The sequence below is a fragment of the Coccidioides immitis genome, assembly GCF_000149335.2.
Source record: "Coccidioides immitis RS genomic scaffold supercont3.3, whole genome shotgun sequence".
Taxonomy (NCBI): domain Eukaryota; kingdom Fungi; phylum Ascomycota; class Eurotiomycetes; order Onygenales; family Onygenaceae; genus Coccidioides; species Coccidioides immitis.
In genome coordinates this window covers 71,625-90,758 of record NW_004504308.1, presented here as the reverse complement: position 1 = coordinate 90,758, position 19,134 = coordinate 71,625, and the positions used below count along the sequence as shown (strand labels likewise).

The window sequence follows — 19,134 nt, the reverse complement described above, 5'->3', positions numbered from 1 at the left end:
CCAATGGATTCCTGCGCCGATGATATCTACGAATACATATTTAACTGGCCAGTGTTCTCGAACCATATGGCTCATACGTGCTCAAACAAACTCCGAGCTCCTAGCTATTATTCAATGAACAAACTCGAAGTTGTTCAGACCACACTTGAAACCCTTTCCCTCCTCCGATTTGGTTCTGAGGCACGCATGATGGAGACCGCTAAATAGCTAAAAAGAGCTTACGGCAGCTGTGCAGGAAGGCTGGGGGGTTTGTCGGGCTGGCATTGGCCGCGAGAACTTCAACTCTTTCCCCCCCCCGGCGCTGTGGCTCCTCCCTTTCCACCTTGGTATGCTTTCGTCTCTGTGTCTCTTCTGCGCGGCGCTTGTCGAGGGTTCATAGATTTCTGAATCGGCCCTGAAAAATTCAAAACTTCTGGAAAAGGGAAGAAAAGGATTCCGCGTAGGATCTAAAAATGTCTGGAGTGATAGATGAAAAGGGTAGACGGATCCTCGTCTGGACAGAGTGTGCAAGCACCTCGCTTGTATGTTAGAGTGCCCTGTTAGTTTACGTACCTAAAGTTTACAGGAGTTATTACTGAATTTTAATAAACTGTACTCCGTACGGAGTACTCCGTATGCAAGCAGAAATTAAAGAGACTCTCTCTCTCTCTATATGCTTTGATGATTCTCATGAAAGATTACTCCGTACTTGATTTAAAACTTTACAAAAGTTATTGGGGGCTTGGCATAACTGCCCTAGTAACCCATAGATAACCATGCCAAAAAACCCCCCCAGTTTACGGAGGAACCTATTGATATTTCAGGTTAAAATCTACTTAGATACTACTAGTCTATACTACAGTACTCCGTAGAGAGTAATATATTCTGCGATGGAGTGGGGCGAATTTCAGCCAATGGCCAGAGCAAGGTCACAAAATGTCGGGAAAAGTCATGTTTTTGCAAAACGGCCCCCAAGTGCGGCTGACGGGCTTCGAGACGTTCAAGTTGTGCCTGAGAAAGTGATGATCCCTGCGCGCGTTGGGCAGTTCCCTGACTCAGGTCTGTCAAACGGAGGCTGGAAAAATGGCAGCACCACCTCTCGCGGTTGACACAGCCCCTCACAGCCGTTCGTCGGACGACGTTGCTGATGGCCTCTTGAAGGACAGTGATTTCCGGAAGGACGGCCGTGAGCATGGCTCTGAGTATGGCTATTCTCCACGTCTATGGCAGCCTTTCTTCCTGCGCCGGTCGACTTTCCTGGTCTTCATTGCTACTTTCGTGGCTTTGCTCGCCACAATCGTTGCCTTGTACTGCTATGCGGCTCGTGGCGATGGTAGACAAGGCATTGAAACACAGGGCTGGAAACACTACTACCTATGGACGTATGGACCGACTGCAGGTTGGCTCCTTTTTCTAGGTTTATTCTTTTCAGGCAACAGGTTGAGATCCTAATAACGTCCGTGACAGTGTTTATGGTCCTGGGCGCCTTTTGGGGCCAGGTCGAATACCGCGGGTGCCAGTTAATGCCATGGTTGCTGATGTCGCGCGCTCCAGTTGCCGCATCTGATGGGCTTCTGCTTGATTACCTCTCTCCCTGGAACATTGAGTCCCTCTACAGGTCGGTCCGGAGGCGTCACTACCTGGTTTCTTTAGTCATTGCTGGTACACTGCTGGTCAATGGAATGGCAATTGTGTCAACAAGCTTTTTCGAGCTCCGCGACGTCCCCATCAAACGTTCCGCTTCTCTCCGCCTTACCCATGATATCAATTTCCGCCTTGACAATTTCAGGCCTCCCGATGTTACAACCATCCCGCACATGAGGGCCATGGGAATAGCGCTAAACGGCTCCGATCTGCCCATTGGAATCCTTGCCAATCATGTATTTCCCCCCTTTCAGGAAGACGGCCCTTTTCGCCCCGACAACTTTACTTTGGGTGACAATCGCGAAATCGAGGCCGAGGTGGACGTGCTCACCGTGAAGGTCCAGTGTGAAAATGCGACCATGGAGGCCACCAAGAATCAATCCGAGTATACTCTCTCCATGAAGTCTGGCTCTTGTTCAACCGGCCCGTTACCTCAGCAGGTTACCCAATATACGGTTTTTCGGGGTGTTAACGCAACCTTTGTAGGTTTTCCCTCCCTGTGTGACGGAAAACGATTGCATTTTCCCCAAGACGAGGATCAGTATACGGACGCATACTGGCGCATATGGGTCTATATTCCGCGTCATGACCCCAATGGTTTGTATCTGAACGCGACCATAGGTTCCGGGAAAAAGGCGGAACGCGGGGCTGGGAAATTCGCATTCACCTGTGCTTTCTGTACGCCCTACCTTGACGTAGCCCGCGTTCCAGTGAAGCTGTCACGAAGTTCCGACGGCATTTCCATCATAACCGACATTGACATGAAGAAACAGCGTCCGCTGTCTCATAGTTCCCCCCCGGCATTGGACGTCAACGCCGGCGCCCTTTTGTATGGTGCATGGATCTCTATGTTAAAAGCTGACGGCAATGGATGGAGCCTATTGGGGCGTCGGTCAGGAGATAGAGAGGCTTTTTATGATCCAGCGCTCCTGTCCCAAGAGCTGGGACGTGGTCTTGAGTCTAGTGCGATCCAAGTGGCCAGAGATCAATTACTCCAGCCTGTAGACCGCCACATCAAAGGAACGACGGAACGGACGGAAAGTCGCCTCTTTGTCCGTCAGTTGTCATTTGGTCTGATGATCGGCTTTCTTTCAGTGCTTATCATCATCTCCGTAGTTATTGACTGCTTCTACCTCCCACTCTCTGTCTGCTGCCGCGATCCGAGCTCTATTGGCGGCCTTGCGACAATCTTGGCACGAAGTCCCAAGTTGATGGCCACTCTTCGAAATATGAATCTGAAATGGCCCTCGGAGATGAAGGAACTGTTGGCCGGGTGTGAGCATCGTACCTGCATAAACGTGGGTAGGGAATTCCAGATTGAAGTACATGACCAGCGGACCTCCCACGCGCAGGTTTCCAAGAGCGGCACAGATAGCACACCCCGCTGGTGGCGTCCTGTGTCCGCAAGACCACCGGTCTACATCCTTACTTTTGTCCTCCCCCTTGTTGTAATTGCTACTATCGAAGTATTGCTCCATATATCTAACACAAGACGAGGAATCGCGCCGGTGGGAGGAAGAGAGAATGGTAGGGATCAGCCCTGGGCATACGTCCCCGCCATTGTTATGTTTTGCATCCGTGTTCTTTACCAAATGATGGAGGCAAACGTCAGGACATTTCAACCTTTCCATTGCCTTGCACGCGGAAGGGCACGCGCAAATGCAAGCGTTTTGGAAAATCAACATCGCAAAATAACTGCATGGGCGATCCTTGATTCCCTTGGCAAGCGACAATGGGCGTTGGCAGCCAGTGCCGTTGCACTCCTCCTAGCGGGCGCGCTACCTATCACCGTGTCCGGTCTTTATGCGGTGAACAATTTGCCTTATCCCACTGACATATCCCTGGTTCAACGCAGCACCTGGAACGTTAGCTCCTACAAACAACACCTTGACCACTCCAAGTACTTAGACCTTCGTTCCAAGGACTTTACACCTGGGAGGATTCTCTATCTGAACATGTCATATCCACAATGGACATATGCAGACCTGGCATTCCCGAAATTGTCTCTTCCGAGGACCGATGACAATGGCACTTCCAACTTGACTCCCGGGTACATACAAGCTCGACTCCCGGCCTGGCGCCCCAACCTCAATTGCGATGGCGAGATTCCAGCATCTGATTACAAACTCTCGTGGTCTCACGATGACGACGACGGCCTGCTCCGTTGGGATGTGGAGATTAATAGTACCAGAGGGGCATGCTCGTTCTCACTCCATGAGAAGGGGGTTGGAGCCCCCAAATACTTCTCTGACTGGTTCAATCTGACCCAGAATGTGGCCTATGAAGGGAATCCAGCAGACTGCCCGACATTATTATATCTGTTTGGCAACCAAGTTGAAACCCGCATGTTGAAATGCCGTCCACAAATCCAGGAAGTCGACGTTGACGTCCGGTTGGAGCCACGATCCTTGATGATCAATCCTAACCACCCCCCTTCCATTGTCCCCGGATCCGCTAGACCGCCTTTGGATGATTTCATGGCTTATTCAAATGGTACTATGGTGCCAATCCCATTCCTCCCAGGGCCAGGCTTTTTTGACCCCGACTTCATCGCTGTCCAAGCACCAAGAAAGGAATACCGTATCGATTTCTTCACAACAGCTGCTATATGGGGCGCGGGCGGGATTCCCGCAGACGAACTATTATCCGACACAGGCAAACTTTCTGCCACACTCACGCGCATTTATGGCATTGTCATCGCCCAGCGTATTAATGATAACTGGCACATACCGTTCGGGTCAGACACCACTACTACAGCACCAGATGGCGAAAATAGCTCCCCCACAAACTTCCCGGCCAAACTAATCGGCCACGGCGACTACCTCGTCCAAAGCCGTCTCTCCACCCGTCTCCTCGACGCGTTCCTTCTGTGCATGGTGATCCTAGCCGTCACTTCCACATTGCTCATGAACACGAAGAACATCCTGCCCAAGAACCCATGCAGCATTGCAGCCGTCGCGAGCTTGCTGGCTGGATCTCGGATAGTGGAGGACCCGCAGATCATTCCGCAGGGCGCAGAGTGGTGGGATGATAAGGAGTTGGTAAAGAGGGGGGTTTTCGTGGGCTGGAGGTTTTCGATCAGATGGTGGGTTAGGAGGAGGCAGGGGCCTGTGGCTGATGATGGAGGCGATGGTAACGGTGTGGAAAGGGAGAGAGAAAGATACAACGGGGAGGGTGATGGTCTTTTGGAGGAAGAGAAGGTGTTTGGGATAGATGTGCACGATAGGGAGAGTGCCTAACTGACTGAACTTTTCCGCTGCTTTGGCTAGGAAATGGGCCAACTTTTATAGTTAAATGATAGAAATACGACAAGCTAGGGAAAGGTTAATAGTCTGCTGAACATGTGAGTGCTTTCCATCAACATCCCTGCGGTATGGTCGGGGGAGCCAAAGCGGCGCCGTGTCGATTGCTAGAAACGGCTATCGATACAGTCAAAGGTGAATCCGATGTGTTATCAAACTCTTGCGGCTCAAATAGCAACCAATCAAATTAATCTTATAAAATGAAGATATAATGTCAGGAAATAGCCATCATTAGGGTCAATAAACATATATGAGAAGAGGTGAGGATGTGGTGAGGACAGAGCGGCGAGCGTCAAGGCTGCGCTAATTCGGAACAGGAACATCCAGGTTCCCCGGTAGTTCACTAGTTATGTAAAACTACCTTAATAATTAACCAGCCGGAGAGTAACTAACTGGAGTCGATGTTTGAATGTCGGTTGGAAGGGTTTCAAAAAGCGCATTTTCATCATTGACGACAGCTGATCTGACGTTTTGCATGGATTAATTTGGAAAACAGCTCTGATTCCATGGTGGATAGAGGGGTATGGAGAATGGGGAGAATCCCTTTCTTGAGTTGAAGCTTTTTGACGCACTTCAAGCGAAACTCACCCTGTTGGGAGCTCCCCGTCCTATTCTTCCAGTCTCGCTTCCACCTACGAAGCGCTCTGGGGTTGGAGTTGAGTATTTAGATAAAGGGTCATCTTAACGACATATCTTTTAAGATTCAATTGGCCATTTTATTTTACTTTATTTTTATTTTTTATTTTTTTTTCGGGGATCATCGCATCCGTGGATCAGAGAACCATTGTCCATCGCTTCGCCGCTCCCGGGTTCCCTTACCGGGAAATTCAACGCCGTTTTCACCCCACACCTCACCCTCTATTCTGGCTAAAGGATACTGCGCTTCTATGCAAGCTGCCTACTCAGCTCTCTCGGCCCCCCAGAAAATCGGAGCTGCGGACTTGTCTGTGGGGGTAATGCCATAGAAAGAATATAATAGGGGAGCGCACCATGACACCGTTTCTGTTTAACAAACCTGAGAGGAGTTATTTTAAAGCTTTGATCATACCAAGAAAATGGGTGACCTCCAGCAATCATCGGGGAGCATTGTCTCCAAGGCATATGTCGTCGAGTCCGAGGGAGCGCCGTTTGTCCTAAAAGATGTTGTCCTGGACCAGGTGCAACCCGACGAGGTTCTCGTGGAATTAAAGTACACAGGGATCTGTCATACTGTTAGTTAGCCGCTTGTTACTCCCAGTCAGAGGAACCCTCACGACAGGGACGCCTCATTTGTTGTCGATAAAGTACTTATGTTTTTTTTTTTTTGATTTTTACGGTCTATTAGGACATTGTCGTCCAAAATGGCGGAATGCCCATTGGGAGCTACCCAGCCGTCCTTGGACACGAGGGCGTAGGCATCGTGCGACAGGTTGGATCTCAGGCTCAGGACAAGTCGCTGAAGGAAGGAGATACAGTTCTACTAGGTTTCCGTACCTGTCGAAAATGTCCATCGTGCCTGGAGGGTCGATGTGGTGCGTGTCCCCGTATGACAGAATACAACTTTATGAGTGCCCGTCTCGGAGAGGGCGCGAAACCCATCTATTCCTTGACCGATGGCACTCCGGTTCATGGCCAGTTTTTCGGTCAATCATCTCTGAGCAAGATGGCCATTGTTGCAGAACAGTCTGTGGTGAAATGCGACGTCGATGCCGACTCCCTTCAGTATCTACCTCCGCTTGGCTGCGGGTACCTCACCGGTGCGGGAACCATCTTCAACGTGCTCCAGCCCAAACCAACCTCAACCGTGGCCATCCTGGGGATGGGTGCTGTTGGCGTGGCAGCATTGCTCGCCGCGAAGGCAATGGGTGTTCGCCAGATCATCGCAGTGGATATCGTGGACTCGAAGCTGGACCTGGCTGTCTCCTTGGGGGCAACCCACACGATCAACACGAAGCAGGTTCCTGATCTCTGCACCGGCATCCGAAACCTGCTGCCCGATGGTGTGGACCAGATCGTGGACACGACCGGCGTTTCGCCCCTGCTGCAGGCATCGATGAAGGCCCTCGGCCATGAAGGTGTGCTCGCCTTGGTCGGAGTTCCCCGACCTGGAGACTCAATCCAGGTTGATGCCCTAGACTTGCTTGTTTCCTGCAAACGGGTCGTTGGTGTGATTGAAGGTTTTGCGGACCCCAAAGAGGTAACGAATAACAACAACCCTCCCAAGAGTCATTTTACGCTCTGCTGGTGCTAAGCTATAAAATGCAGCTGATCCCCCGACTCGTCAAACTATACCGTGAAGGAAATTTCGCCATCGATCGCATCTCAACGGTCTACGCGGCTGAACGCCTGGATGAAGCGATGGAGGACCTTAAAGCTGGAAGGGTAAGTCCACAGCATTATGCCCGACTTTGATGAAATATAATCTCATTGACGCCTCCATTCGCTGCAGGTGATCAAGCCGGTGTTGTCATGGGATGGCATTTGAAGCGCGGTCCTCGAATAAGACTATAAAAAGCAAGGCACGCGCTGATGACCTTTTTTTCTTTCTCTTTTCCTTCTTCTTCACGTTCGTATGGATACCATTGAGCACCGGAGCTATGTACCTCGTTTTTATTGTCGAATTATAGCACGATTTTAACGAATTTCATTATCTTAATTGTTTTCTGAGTACTCCGTATCCTGAAATGACAGTACTGGACTGGAATGAATTCCGGGCATCACACAGAAAGCTTGACCTCCAGTTTCTCCACAGGGCTGCGCTCGTCCATCGGCGATTATTACTTAACCAGTCTGGACTCAATGACAGGCCAACCGCTTTACAGTTCTCCCGTTACTCCGTATTGTGTTTGCTTTATTTGACAACCAATGATTGTGTGTTCCCACCCCGCGTCTGGGCCGACCGTTCAGTTCGCCCGGGCCCGATATTGGACCAGGTTGACACGGCCGATAGGGGGGTACAGAAGCGTGAGACATGATATTCTGCGATTGGGCCGAGCTTTGGATGATCAACTACGGAGTACGGAGTACTCCGTACTCCGTATTCCGAACTCATCAACTGGTTGTCGTGGTGATCATGCAGCTTGGGGATCCTCAAGAATCATTGCATCCCGCCAAACTGTGATTGGCCATGAGAAAGTTTCGGCTCTTTTGAGTTTTGCAGGGACTGGGGAGCTCTGGCCCCCCGGAAAGCAAGGGGAGGGAGTTACAGTATTCGTAGGTGGGAGGAGTTTTGGCTGGCCTTCCCCTCACGACGACGAGTATTTTAGCGGCGACGCGGCGCGAGAGTCGCAGCTCAGAACAGGACACAGTTACATGTGAGTTCTTCTCTATTCCTTAACGACTTGGCGTCTAGGGGGGGAAGTCGGCCGAGAAAGGGACGCGTCTATGGGGAGTTTTTTACCGCTTTTGTTGCTCGGCAAGCTGGCGGCTGTGTCGCGACCCTGCGTTTGCCGTGCAAGACAAAAGACGAAAGCGGTCAGCGAACCGTCTGCTTCATCCATGTCTCACTCTCTCGCGGGGTTTTGTACGGTCATCCCTGTACTGCATACAAGCACACAAAACATGCGTGCATTACTCTGTACATACATGGTCTACATTGTACATCCAAGTGGCCTTCTCGGTCCCCCTGCTGTTGCTATCTTTCGGCCGTGGGGCACTCCGTAACTATAAAAAAAAAAAAAACTACAAACGGAGGTACGGAGGACAAAGGATATACTGTATGGCTGGGCGGTGTGGCTAGTGCGCCAAAACTTCCCCCCATGAAAGGCGAGCGTCTGCCGAGGTAGCCGCCAGATCCGGACTAGCGCGCCCAGCCCTGTGGCGCAGACTCACCCCGGTCCTTGAGGCTTTGGCCCAAAATGCTGACTCCGCCAGCCCGTCCTGCTTTCCCGATGCGGTCGCTCTCGCTTTCTTCTCTTTTTCCTGATGCTGGTTGCCTCCTTCCAATTCTCCGCTCTTTCCTCAGATCAACTCACTTCTCTCGGTCTGTTGATTTTTTTTTTTTTTTATATAGTCACTCTTAAGCCGCCCTTAATCCACTTAACCCGCTTTAACCTTCTTCCTCTCACAGACTTAAGCTTAAAAAAAATTAAGGTAAATAGAAGATAACTTTGAACAGCGAATTGGAAAACATCTATTTTTTTTCTATTTTTTTGTTTGGTTCCATCCCTCTCTCTTCTTCTCGCACGAGAACGGCCATCCAAAACTCATAGTTAAAAGCCATCCAAGTCTGGCCCACCGCATATTCTGGACACACCTCACCCATAAATAATACCTTCTTCTCTCGTCCTCTTCCTCGTCCTCTTGGGACTCAGGTCCATGAATCTACATACTCCGTACATCCATCCACTCGTTCATCTGGGCTTTGCTCGCGGCATCTTCGCCGTCCAGCTACCATCCTGAGATAAGATAACCCCATCCTTGGACTCGACCATTCCTTGTTACAGAGTACATACATATATGTATATATATATACCGTCCGGCATCGCATATAGAGTAGCGTTTATCTGCGCCAATCCCATTCTCCCATCCGGCCCTGGAGTCAGCACCTTTTAACTCTGTTCCCGGTTGCTAGTCGCTGCGCCGTCCGTCGGAATGACCAACAATCGCCTCACCGGGCCTGAAGTCGCCAGGCACAACTCTGCAGATTCGTGCTGGGTTATCGTCCACGGCAAGGCCTACGACGTCACAGATTTCCTCCCCGGTGAGTGGCCTTGTGCCTGAATGCCCTCGAATCGCGGCACACCGTCACTCCCTTGCTCACACTCCCCTTCTCAGAACATCCCGGTGGCCAGAAGATCATCCTCAAATATGCCGGAAAAGACGCAACCGAAGAGTTCGAACCCATCCACCCTCCAGACACCCTCGACAAGTACCTCCATCCCTCAAAGCATCTCGGGCCCGTCGATATGAATACCGTCATGCAGGAAGACAAGGGCGTCGACCCGGAAGAGGAGGCACGTCAAGAACGAATAAGGCGGATGCCCTTGCTCGAGCAATGCTATAACCTGATGGATTTTGAAGCCGTCGCACGCAGGGTCATGAAGAGAACCGCCTGGGGCTACTACTCGAGTGGTGCCGATGACGAAATCGTATGGCCAAAGCACACCCCCTTCCCCCCCCGGACCCTTCACATCTCATCGTCGGTACGCTGACATAGGGCAAATGAAAAATTTTTTTTGCATCCACAGACCATGCGCGAGAATCATTCTGCTTTTCACAAGATCTGGTTCCGTCCTCGAATACTAGTCGACGTTGAGAATGTTGACATCTCCTCGACCATGCTGGGCGCCCCTGTTTCCGTCCCGTTCTATGTTACCGCCACTGCCCTCGGCAAACTTGGCCATCCCGAAGGTGAAATCTGCCTCACCAAAGCTGCCGCAACCCACGACGTCATCCAGATGATCCCAACCCTGGCATCCTGTTCCTTCGACGAGATTGTCGATGCGGCGATGGACAAGCAGACCCAATGGCTGCAGTTATACGTAAACAAGGATCGTGAAGTGACACGGAAGATTGTGCAGCACGCTGAGAAGCGAGGTTGCAAGGGCCTGTTTATCACCGTCGATGCCCCGCAGCTGGGTCGACGGGAGAAAGATATGCGGTCCAAGTTCTCGGACCCTGGAACAGATGTCCAACGGACAGACAGCAATGTAGACCGGTCCCAGGGTGCTGCGAGGGCCATCTCCTCTTTCATCGACCCTTCCCTTTCCTGGAAGGATATCCCGTGGTTTCAATCCATTACCAAGATGCCTATTGCGTTGAAAGGAGTGCAGCGCGTTGATGACGCCCTCCGTGCCGTCGAACTTGGTGTCCCTGCCATCGTTTTGTCAAATCACGGCGGTCGACAGCTCGAATTTGCGCCGTCTGCGGTTGAGCTCCTGGCCGAGGTTATGCCGGCCCTACGAGCCCGCGGATGGGAGAATCGCATAGAGGTCTACATAGACGGTGGTATCCGACGGGCCACAGATATCATCAAAGCCCTGTGTCTCGGCGCAAAGGGAGTTGGGATCGGTCGGCCATTCCTCTATGCCATGAGCACATACGGAGTGCCCGGCGTTGAGCGCGCGATGCAGCTGCTCAAGGACGAGATGGTGATGAACATGAGATTGTTGGGTTGCACGAGCGTCGACCAACTGACTCCCGACCTACTCGATATTCGAGGTTTGGGACATCATTCCGTGCCAAACCCCGTGGATAGGCTTGCGGAGTCGGTCTATGACCCGCTGGTTACGCCGTCAGATAGGCCTCCTGCGTCAGTTGGTGGTGGGTCGAAGTTGTAGAATATTCAGCTAATAGTTATGCTGGCCTGATTTTGAGCTTGAGCGTTTCTTGTTTGGTTTATGCTACATATTAATCTGCCACTGGCGTTACTAGCGCGGCCTCTTTTTTATTTTTTATTTTATTTTATTTTATTTTATTTTATTTTATTTTTTGCTGTTCTGTGGATGCTTAACTACCCTGTAAATGCCATCATATTAATGAGAATTGCTCCGTATGTGAGAGTGACCTCCATCCTCTTAACCTCTCCATTCCCTTTCGCAACCTGAAGGTTCTCATGATTGGAAATTGTTCTTGTCATTAGCTCACCATCCTTTCGTTTCGCCTGCGCTTGAGGCTGGTCGTGTTGATTATATAATCATATTTCGTCGACTGGCTGGCCAGCTTCACTCCCAGCGATGATGATGAGGCAGAACTACGTGATTTACTTCCAGCAAAGCACCCGCCATGTCTCTTGCCGACTACCTAGCCAAAAACTACCTCACGGCAGATTCTTTACATGGCTCTGACCGTCCCAAAAAGAAGCGCAAAAGGAACAAACACGCTGAAGAGACGGACGGGCTTATAATAGCAGACGATGACCCCCCGGACCTCCGGTCGGCTTCTACCACTCAGCAGAAGTCCCGCCGAGGATTTGGATACGACGACGATGACGATGACATGGGACTGGAAGCTACAATAGCGGGTTCGTCTAAAGAATTCAAAAAATCCAAATCGAAATGGAAAACCGTCGCTGGACCCACCGCGCCCGCCAACGCAGAACAACTCGCCGCTGACGCAATCCTAGCTTCTGCGGCTGCTGAACGGACGGCACGGGCGGAGGAAGAAGAAGACGAGAAGCCGCTGGTTGTGGATAATGATGATCGTGAAGATGGAGTGCTTAGGATGGAATCTGGGGCGCGTGCTGGCCTACAGACCGCCGCTCAGACTGCAGCCATGGTCGCTGCGCAGGAACGAAAACATGCCAAGGATGCTGCCTCGATGCGGACAAGGCAAGCCAAGGGGGAGGAAGCAGAGACTATATATCGTGACGCGTCGGGTCGTATTATCAATGTTGCTATGAAGCGCGCGGAAGTACGAAAAGCTGCGGAAGAGGCGGCGGCCAAAGAGGCGGCGGAGAAAGAAGCCCTGACGGGTGACGTGCAGAGAAAACAAAAAGAAGAGCGGAGGAAATTGATGGAGGACGCCAAGTCTATGCCGCTGGCACGTACGGCGGAAGACGAGGAATTGAACGCGGAGCTCAAGGCGAGAGAGCGTTGGAATGATCCTGCTGCCCAGTTTTTGACCAAGCCATCTGCGACGAGTGCTGGTGCGAAAAAAATGTACAAAGGTGCTGCGCTGCCTAACAGGTATGGGATTCGTCCTGGGCATAGATGGGACGGGGTGGACCGGAGTAACGGCTTTGAAAAGCAGTGGTTTGATGCTAGGAATCGGAGGGAGAGAAATGAAGGCCTGGCATATGCATGGCAAATGGATGAGTGATTACTTATTACCTCCCTCACCCATTAAAGGTCTATTTCAAGTCGACCCACCATTTGAACGGTACATTGTCATATGTGATACAACCGGATATATGATGCCCTAAAAGATATTGGTCGAGGTGCTCTGGGAGATAAATGGTGCGAGCCACTTATGCTTGAATAACTAATGAGATATACGAAGCTTGCACTGGCATTGTGCTGGCAAGGTGAAAAAAAGTGAACCAGGACAGGAAGCAATATCGGTCTTGGGGCAAAAGCAGGACTTGAACAGCTCTCCGACAAATTACGTTCGGTGGCTCTTGCAAGGGCCTAAAGAGCGTATTTACCAGCTTGATTGGGGAGGAGATGTTTAGCAAGTGTTCCAAAATGAAGAACGCGTGTCTTCTCGGAATATGGTTATTATACACGATTGTACGGAGTACTTCTCCCTCTTTGGGATGGGGTATAAACCCCTGTCAAGATCACAAGAGGTATCTAGCCTTGAAAAGTAATCCAACTCGCTGTCTCTGTGTTTGGTAAAAGAAGCCTCTTGGATGCAACCTTGGGATGATCTTGAGGGTGCGTCAAAATTACACCTGTTGACATCCCTATACCAGGCTCTAGACCTTTCGGCTGCAAGGGTGCTGTAACGGACTCTTGTTTATGCCGACCAGAGTTATCGCTGTTGGCGAAGAAGTACTAGGCAAACATTGGAAGGCATGACAGTAGTAACCATCGATGGAAATCAACTACCGCCATACGCGGAGTACTTCATAATACTGCGGGAAACGTTAAGTGAGATATCAGTGTATGCAGCTGGAAACGGCATGGATCTGAATTATACAAATCGGTCGTGAAAAAAAAAAAAAAAAAAAAAAAAAAAGCCAAAGGAAAAGAATTCATCAAATCGGCACTGTAACTTACGACAAACAGCGACATGGCAACTCCGACCATCCTGCCTCACGCTTCGCCATTTAGTTATATCAAAAATATACGCGGTACAAAAATGAGATGCGAAAAAGAAGAAAACCACCATGCAAGACCGAAAGGAAGGAGAATCAAGGAAACGCAACTAGAGAAGGGGAACCGGGGATATGGGTAAACTTGCAAGCAATCAAGAGAGAGAGAGAGAGAGACATGAATACATCGTAATCATCCAAATCGTCAAATCTTCTTTAGATGGAGAGACGAAAGATAACCGTGCGGGAGAATGGTGCAAACCTAACACCATCCCAACCCCATCCAATCCTATTCCTATACTTTCATATGCCATTTTTCTGTCACTTAATTTCATCGCATCGTCAAACGCGGAAAACCCCCAACACCAAGGCGGACATGAATCAACCACAGCTAATCTATTTATCTAAAACCGTCTGCTGCACGCAATGTGATATGGCTGAGGGCGGTCGACCAAGTGGAAGCCGACCCGAACACATATGCAATTCAAGGGAAAAGAGAGGAGGGAAAGAAAGGAGAGCATAAGCCACGTAGAGAGAATGAGTGCACGCTGAATCCAATATATAGAAAATAGAAATTGGATCACTGCAATATTATTGCTCTTTCTCAGAAGAGTACCCCTATGACAGTTCTAGGAGAAGTGAGCAAGATAGTCGAGATACCTCGGGAGAAGGCGGGTGATAACTGTTCATGAAAGGGGGAAAAAAAAGAATCAGAGTGAAGCGGCTGGAGCATGGGGATTATTTCGCAGCTAGAAGCAAAAGAAATCATGAATAGGTTCGTTCTACCTCTTCTTAACTTCTGATGCCCAACCGGCGATACCCTCACCCCTACTTCCAACAGGAACGTTCAATTGAATGTGGTCCATCCCCTTTGTGCTCTTGAGATACGGGTGATTCGCCATACCGCCGGCATTTGCCCTTCTATCGGGTACCAACTCTAGCATTGGCAAGAGAAAATCGGAGATGGCTTTGCTCTCTTCAGCTGGGAAGTGGTACTTTTCTCGAAGGACGTCGGGCAGAGCCCAGTGACGGAGCCGATGGATGTGGCGAAGTTCACCTTTTCGATTGAAAATCTCTTGACTCCACTTGCCGGATAAACACATGGATTTGGGGAATGAACCGAGGAGTTCGATGATCTGGGCGATGTGGTCATCGTCTTTTCCGTACTTTGTACCCGATTGAGGGTCAAAGAGGTAATCTCCTGTGATAAGTTCGAAGACCTGAATGGTGCGTCAGATGCACAAGTAATAGATGAAAAGGCCAGCCGGTGTGGGGGATTTTTTTTTTTTTTGCCTACCATTGCCGCCATGCTCCATACGTCCGTGCTAGCACCCCATTTCGCACCGAGAATGACTTCTGGTGACCGGTACTGCCGCGTTTGAATGTCATTCGTGAAATGGTGTCCGACCCAGCAAGCATTTCCCAGATCGGCGATCTTAACGGAGATCAAGTCGACTTGTGGGTCATCTACTTCCGGCGTGGAGCCCGTCTCTAGGGTAATTCCTGAGACTTCACGCTCCAGGATGTCACTGCCAGCTTGTTAGCTATCAAAAGGCGCGCAGGCGACGGGTGTTTTGGCCATGGTTTGCTCCTACGTTGTCTTCTCTCTTTGCTTCTGTTTCTCATCAGCGATCTTTTCCGCGTCCTTGATGCCAAGTCGATCTTTCATAGAAACGCCTGAGGGAGTGGCTGTAGCGAAGAGGAAGAAAAAAGAGACCCGTAAGCTTATATTCGTGCCTAAATTGGAGGTTTTTCTTTTCTTTTCTTTTTTTTTTTTCTATTGTGGGGGGGAAAGGATAATTGGGGTAAGAGAAGCTTTACCTGTAGGCTCCTGTAATACTTGATTTAGGCTGCTATGGGAGCTGAGGGTTGGGGTATGTGCTTTAAACGGGTCGGCGGCGCTGAAGCTGGTGTTGAGGGGACTGGGAAGGGGCTGACTGCCTGTGATGAGGGTCCGTCTCCTCCTGCGGCCGTTGCGGTGATTATCTTTCTCCTTCTGCGCCTCCTCTTCCTTGACGTAAGTTTTGACGATATGCTCGACATCGCCGATCTCGATCAAGACGTTTTCAGGCTTCAGATCAGTGTGGATGATGCCACATTCACGGTGCAGATAGTCCAGACCCAGCAAGACCTGCTTTGTGATCTGCTTGACCAGAGGCATTGGGATGCCGCGATGATTCCAGCGCTTGATCAGACCAAGCAGATTCTCACCGAGGACCTCAAAGACCATGCAGACGTGGACGCCGTTCGGACCTCTGTGCTCGAAGGAATCTAACAGGCTGACGACGTGTTTGCGACCGGGGTGGTCGGGCCTGGCATCGACAATTCTCTTGAGGAGCTTGATCTCATCGATGGCGGTCTCAGTGTAATGGGCGGCGGAGCGCACGACCTTCAAGGCGACGTGCTTGCCGGTCGTGGTATCTCGCGACAGCCAGACGGTGGAGAAGTGGCCCCAGCCGAGCTTTCGGATGACGACGTAGCGGCCGTTGTTGTAGGTCTCACCGACCTGGACGGGGTGGTAGCCGCCCTTGCAGTAATCCTCGGAGTCCTCCTCATCAGCGGCGGTTTCGGCGAGGTCTTCTGCGGAGGAGGAAGAGGACGGGGAGCGCGAGAGGGGGGAGGCGTAAGTGGTGGAGACGGGATACTGTGCGGACGCGAGAGGGTTGCTGGCGGGGAGGTCAGTCGCTACCCAAAAATGTCGGACAGCAGCAGGAGGAGGAGGAGGAGGGTATAGATCGGTGATGGGCAGGGGACGACATTGGTCTTTCGAGAGGTGGTGATGGGATCTGGCGGAATAGTGGCTTCTGAGGGCAAGGAAGAGGGACATGATCATGGATTGAGAGAGGGAGAATGGGATAGGGGGACAGTTGGGAGATGGATCGGGAAGACAGAGGGGGTGGATTTATTGCTTACCTAGATTGCGAGGAGGTCATGTTGATCGAGGTGGAGGATGGGTTGGCGGCGGCGGCGGCAGAGGGAGGGTCGTTTGTGATGATGGGTTTCAGGTCAGCTTTTCTCCTCTTCTTGCCCGGGGTCCCGTTGGCGGCAAAGGGGAGGGAGGAGAGATGCTCCGGGCTGGAGACGGCGGCGTGCCTGATGTCATCCCCATCCATGGTGGCCCTGGAGGCGAGCAGAACGGGGTTGTCTGTGGGACGGAGAGGAGCAGCAAGATAGAGAGGGTGTGCGGGGCGACAGAGAGGGAGGAGAGTTTGAGGTTGAAACTCTGGAGCTGGACGAGACTATTGGTGGGTGGCGGGCGGGAGTTGAAACATGGGGGGGAAGAAGAGAAGTATGATAGCCACGGGGGCAGCGGGTAGGGTTTGGAGGGGGGGATGGGAGCAAGAGTGAGTAGCAGCAGCCAGGTCTGAGAGGTTCTGGCAGCGAGGGCGCGAGAGAGAGAGTAGCGTGAGAGCGAGAGAGAGAGAGAGACAGAGAGAGGAGCGAGGCGCTGGTCCGGTCTTGCAAGGGTGGGCGGCTAGGAGACCAACCTTAAAAAAAAGAAGAGGAGAGGACCAACAAACAAAATAAATGGGCCAAACGCGGGTCCCTTTTTCTTCTTCTATCAATGACAAGTTAACAATGGAGGAGATATTCAAAGGATACAAGAGAGACACAGAGACAGAGAGACAGAGAAAAGACAGAGAAAGACACGAAGAGAGACGGAAGAGTGATGGAAGAGAGGTTATCACGACGGTTTTTTTTGATGGTGACGATGAAAAGCAGTTGAAAGAACCAAAAAAAAAAAAAAAAAAGAGAACAAGTTATGTAAGCATCGCCTGTTTTTTGTCTTCTTTTTTTTTTTTAAAAGATGATTCTTCTTCTTTTCTAAGATTCTTTTTTGTTCTTTGGATTCTTTCTTTCTTATTTCTTTTTTTCTTCTCCTTTGGCCTGGACAAAGGACAATCGGCTGGGCGTGTGGCTGCCGTGTCGTCCGTCTGGTTGTCTGTTGGGCAGCCAACTTTGCCCTCGAACTACACGAGTCGTAGTTTTAAAACTAGTTTGGTGATGGGGTTTGGGTGATGCTGTCATTGCGCAAGTTAGCTTTTGGTAGCTTTTTTTTTTCTTTTCCTCTCGACCTTTACTCTCGTAGCACAAACAGTACATCCCCATCATGCAGAGTTAATTACTTATGCGTACCAGCGTTGGTTGAGCCCAGGCCAAATAGCTGCTGGTTGATCTCACCGTGTCAAGTCGGGAATCAAAAAGCCATTGTAGCGTTGTCCGTCCGGCTCACAAAGGGCCAATTCCCCACCCACCATTCCGTCCAGAGGAACCGGGGGGAGTCGTATTAAATATATCGATCGTCGAGAGATACTCAACACGCGGAAGATGGGCCCCTTCGACCCGCCCTCCCTGGCTACTCAGTTCCTCGCCTCCCCGCTGCTCTTCATCCTCCGCCCCGTCTACGGCATCCTGTCCTCAGTCCGCCCCGACCCCTATACCCGCTCCCCTTCCCAGCAGCCCGTCCGCGTTGTGTGCATCTCCGACACCCACACCCTCCAGCTGTCCAGCGTCCCCGATGGCGACCTGCTCATCCACTCCGGTGACCTCACCAACGCCGGATCGCTTGACGAGATCCAGAAGGCCGTTGACTGGCTCAGGACCCTGCCCCATACACACAAGGTCGTCATCGCCGGGAACCACGACAGCTGGTTTGATCCGGACGCCAGGTCGCTCGTCCCGCCCTGCCCCGTCCGCGAGGCCGTGGACTGGGGGGACATCCACTACCTCGAGAACACCTCTGTCGTCCTGTCCTTTGGCTCGCGCACCCTTAAGGTCCACGGTGTGCCCCAGATCCCCCAGCTGGACCCGGCCGTCCCGTCCGTCCACGCCTTTCAGTATTCGCCGTGGTCCAGGTCCGACCCGTGGCCCAGCCCTATCCCGCTCGACACCGACATCTTGATCTCCCACAGCCCTCCCCGCCATCATGGCGACGTGTTCCCCCACTCCGTCGGCTGCCGTTTCCTGCTCGAGGCCGCCTGGCGTGTCCGCCCCGCGCTGTATGTGTTTGGACACGCCCATGCCGGCCGCCGCGTGGAGAGGGTCTACTACGACGACTCCCAGCGCGCGTTGGAGGCCATGGCTGAGCGTCGCTGCGAGTCTGGCTTGCTGTGGGATCGCGGTTTTAGATCGTGCGTCTGGTGGTTCTTCCACGGAGGGCTGTGGCGAGACATGGTCAGTGTGTTCTGGGCCTGGAAGGATGCCCTCGTCGTTCTCTGGAGCGCCGGGAGATCGATCCTCTGGACCCGGATCTGGTGCGGACAACGTTCGCTGGGTAGGGAGGGCTGGATGGTCAACGCTGCATGCATGGACGGTCGAGGGAGTGGATTGCTCACGGGCCCCGCGACCGTGATCGATCTCTGAGGGAAGATGCCGTGTCTACCAGGCCAACGTCGCGACTCTTGTTTGTTGGGCCTTGTTGATGTCTCGTGATCCGCCCCTGCTTTTGGTAGCGTTGATCCTCACAATGGAAAAAATCTCAGGATACATCCTCGAGCTCCATACGAGCCGAGATTTTTTTTTTTCAAGAGA

The 19,134-nt window shown here is 51.5% G+C and overlaps 6 protein-coding genes across 6 annotated transcripts; 5 read left to right on the top strand and 1 right to left on the bottom strand.

The window, feature by feature from the left end:
- Positions 1-954: 954 nt before the first annotated feature.
- CIMG_08905 (uncharacterized protein) lies at positions 955-4,910 on the top strand. The gene is made up of 2 exons (XM_001241741.2): positions 955-1,378; positions 1,447-4,910. The coding sequence occupies exons 1-2, from the start codon at positions 1,063-1,065 to the stop codon at positions 4,860-4,862; spliced, it is 3,732 nt and encodes a 1,243-aa protein (XP_001241742.2). The 5' UTR covers positions 955-1,062; the 3' UTR covers positions 4,863-4,910.
- Positions 4,911-5,780: 870 nt separating this feature from the next.
- Positions 5,781-7,389, top strand: CIMG_08906 (alcohol dehydrogenase; the record flags this gene model as incomplete). Its single annotated transcript, XM_001241742.2, has 3 exons — positions 5,781-7,101; positions 7,170-7,286; positions 7,354-7,389. Exons 1-3 carry the CDS (start codon positions 6,274-6,276, stop codon positions 7,387-7,389), a joined length of 981 nt encoding a protein of 326 aa, XP_001241743.1. The 5' UTR covers positions 5,781-6,273.
- A 1,942-nt stretch (positions 7,390-9,331) lies between these two features.
- On the top strand, positions 9,332-11,583 carry CIMG_08907 (cytochrome b2). Its single transcript, XM_001241743.2, has 3 exons — positions 9,332-9,606; positions 9,681-9,994; positions 10,094-11,583. Exons 1-3 carry the CDS (start codon positions 9,498-9,500, stop codon positions 11,183-11,185), a joined length of 1,515 nt encoding a protein of 504 aa, XP_001241744.1. The 5' UTR covers positions 9,332-9,497; the 3' UTR covers positions 11,186-11,583.
- A 47-nt stretch (positions 11,584-11,630) lies between these two features.
- CIMG_08908 (pre-mRNA-splicing factor cwc26) lies at positions 11,631-13,499 on the top strand (the record flags this gene model as incomplete). Its single annotated transcript, XM_001241744.2, has 2 exons — positions 11,631-11,868; positions 11,971-13,499. 2 exons carry the CDS (start codon positions 11,631-11,633, stop codon positions 12,663-12,665), a joined length of 933 nt encoding a protein of 310 aa, XP_001241745.2. The 3' UTR covers positions 12,666-13,499.
- On the bottom strand, positions 13,437-16,816 carry CIMG_08909 (CMGC/SRPK protein kinase). The gene is made up of 5 exons (XM_001241745.2): positions 16,516-16,816; positions 15,424-16,268; positions 15,198-15,291; positions 14,900-15,131; positions 13,437-14,822 (listed from the first exon to the last, which is right to left on the bottom strand). Exons 1-5 carry the CDS (start codon positions 16,713-16,715, stop codon positions 14,385-14,387), a joined length of 1,809 nt encoding a protein of 602 aa, XP_001241746.2. The 5' UTR covers positions 16,716-16,816; the 3' UTR covers positions 13,437-14,384.
- A 1,115-nt stretch (positions 16,817-17,931) lies between these two features.
- CIMG_08910 (phosphoric ester hydrolase) lies at positions 17,932-18,966 on the top strand (the record flags this gene model as incomplete). The annotated part of the gene is made up of 1 exon (XM_001241746.1): positions 17,932-18,966. One exon carries the CDS (start codon positions 17,932-17,934, stop codon positions 18,964-18,966), a length of 1,035 nt encoding a protein of 344 aa, XP_001241747.1.
- Positions 18,967-19,134: the final 168 nt, after the last annotated feature.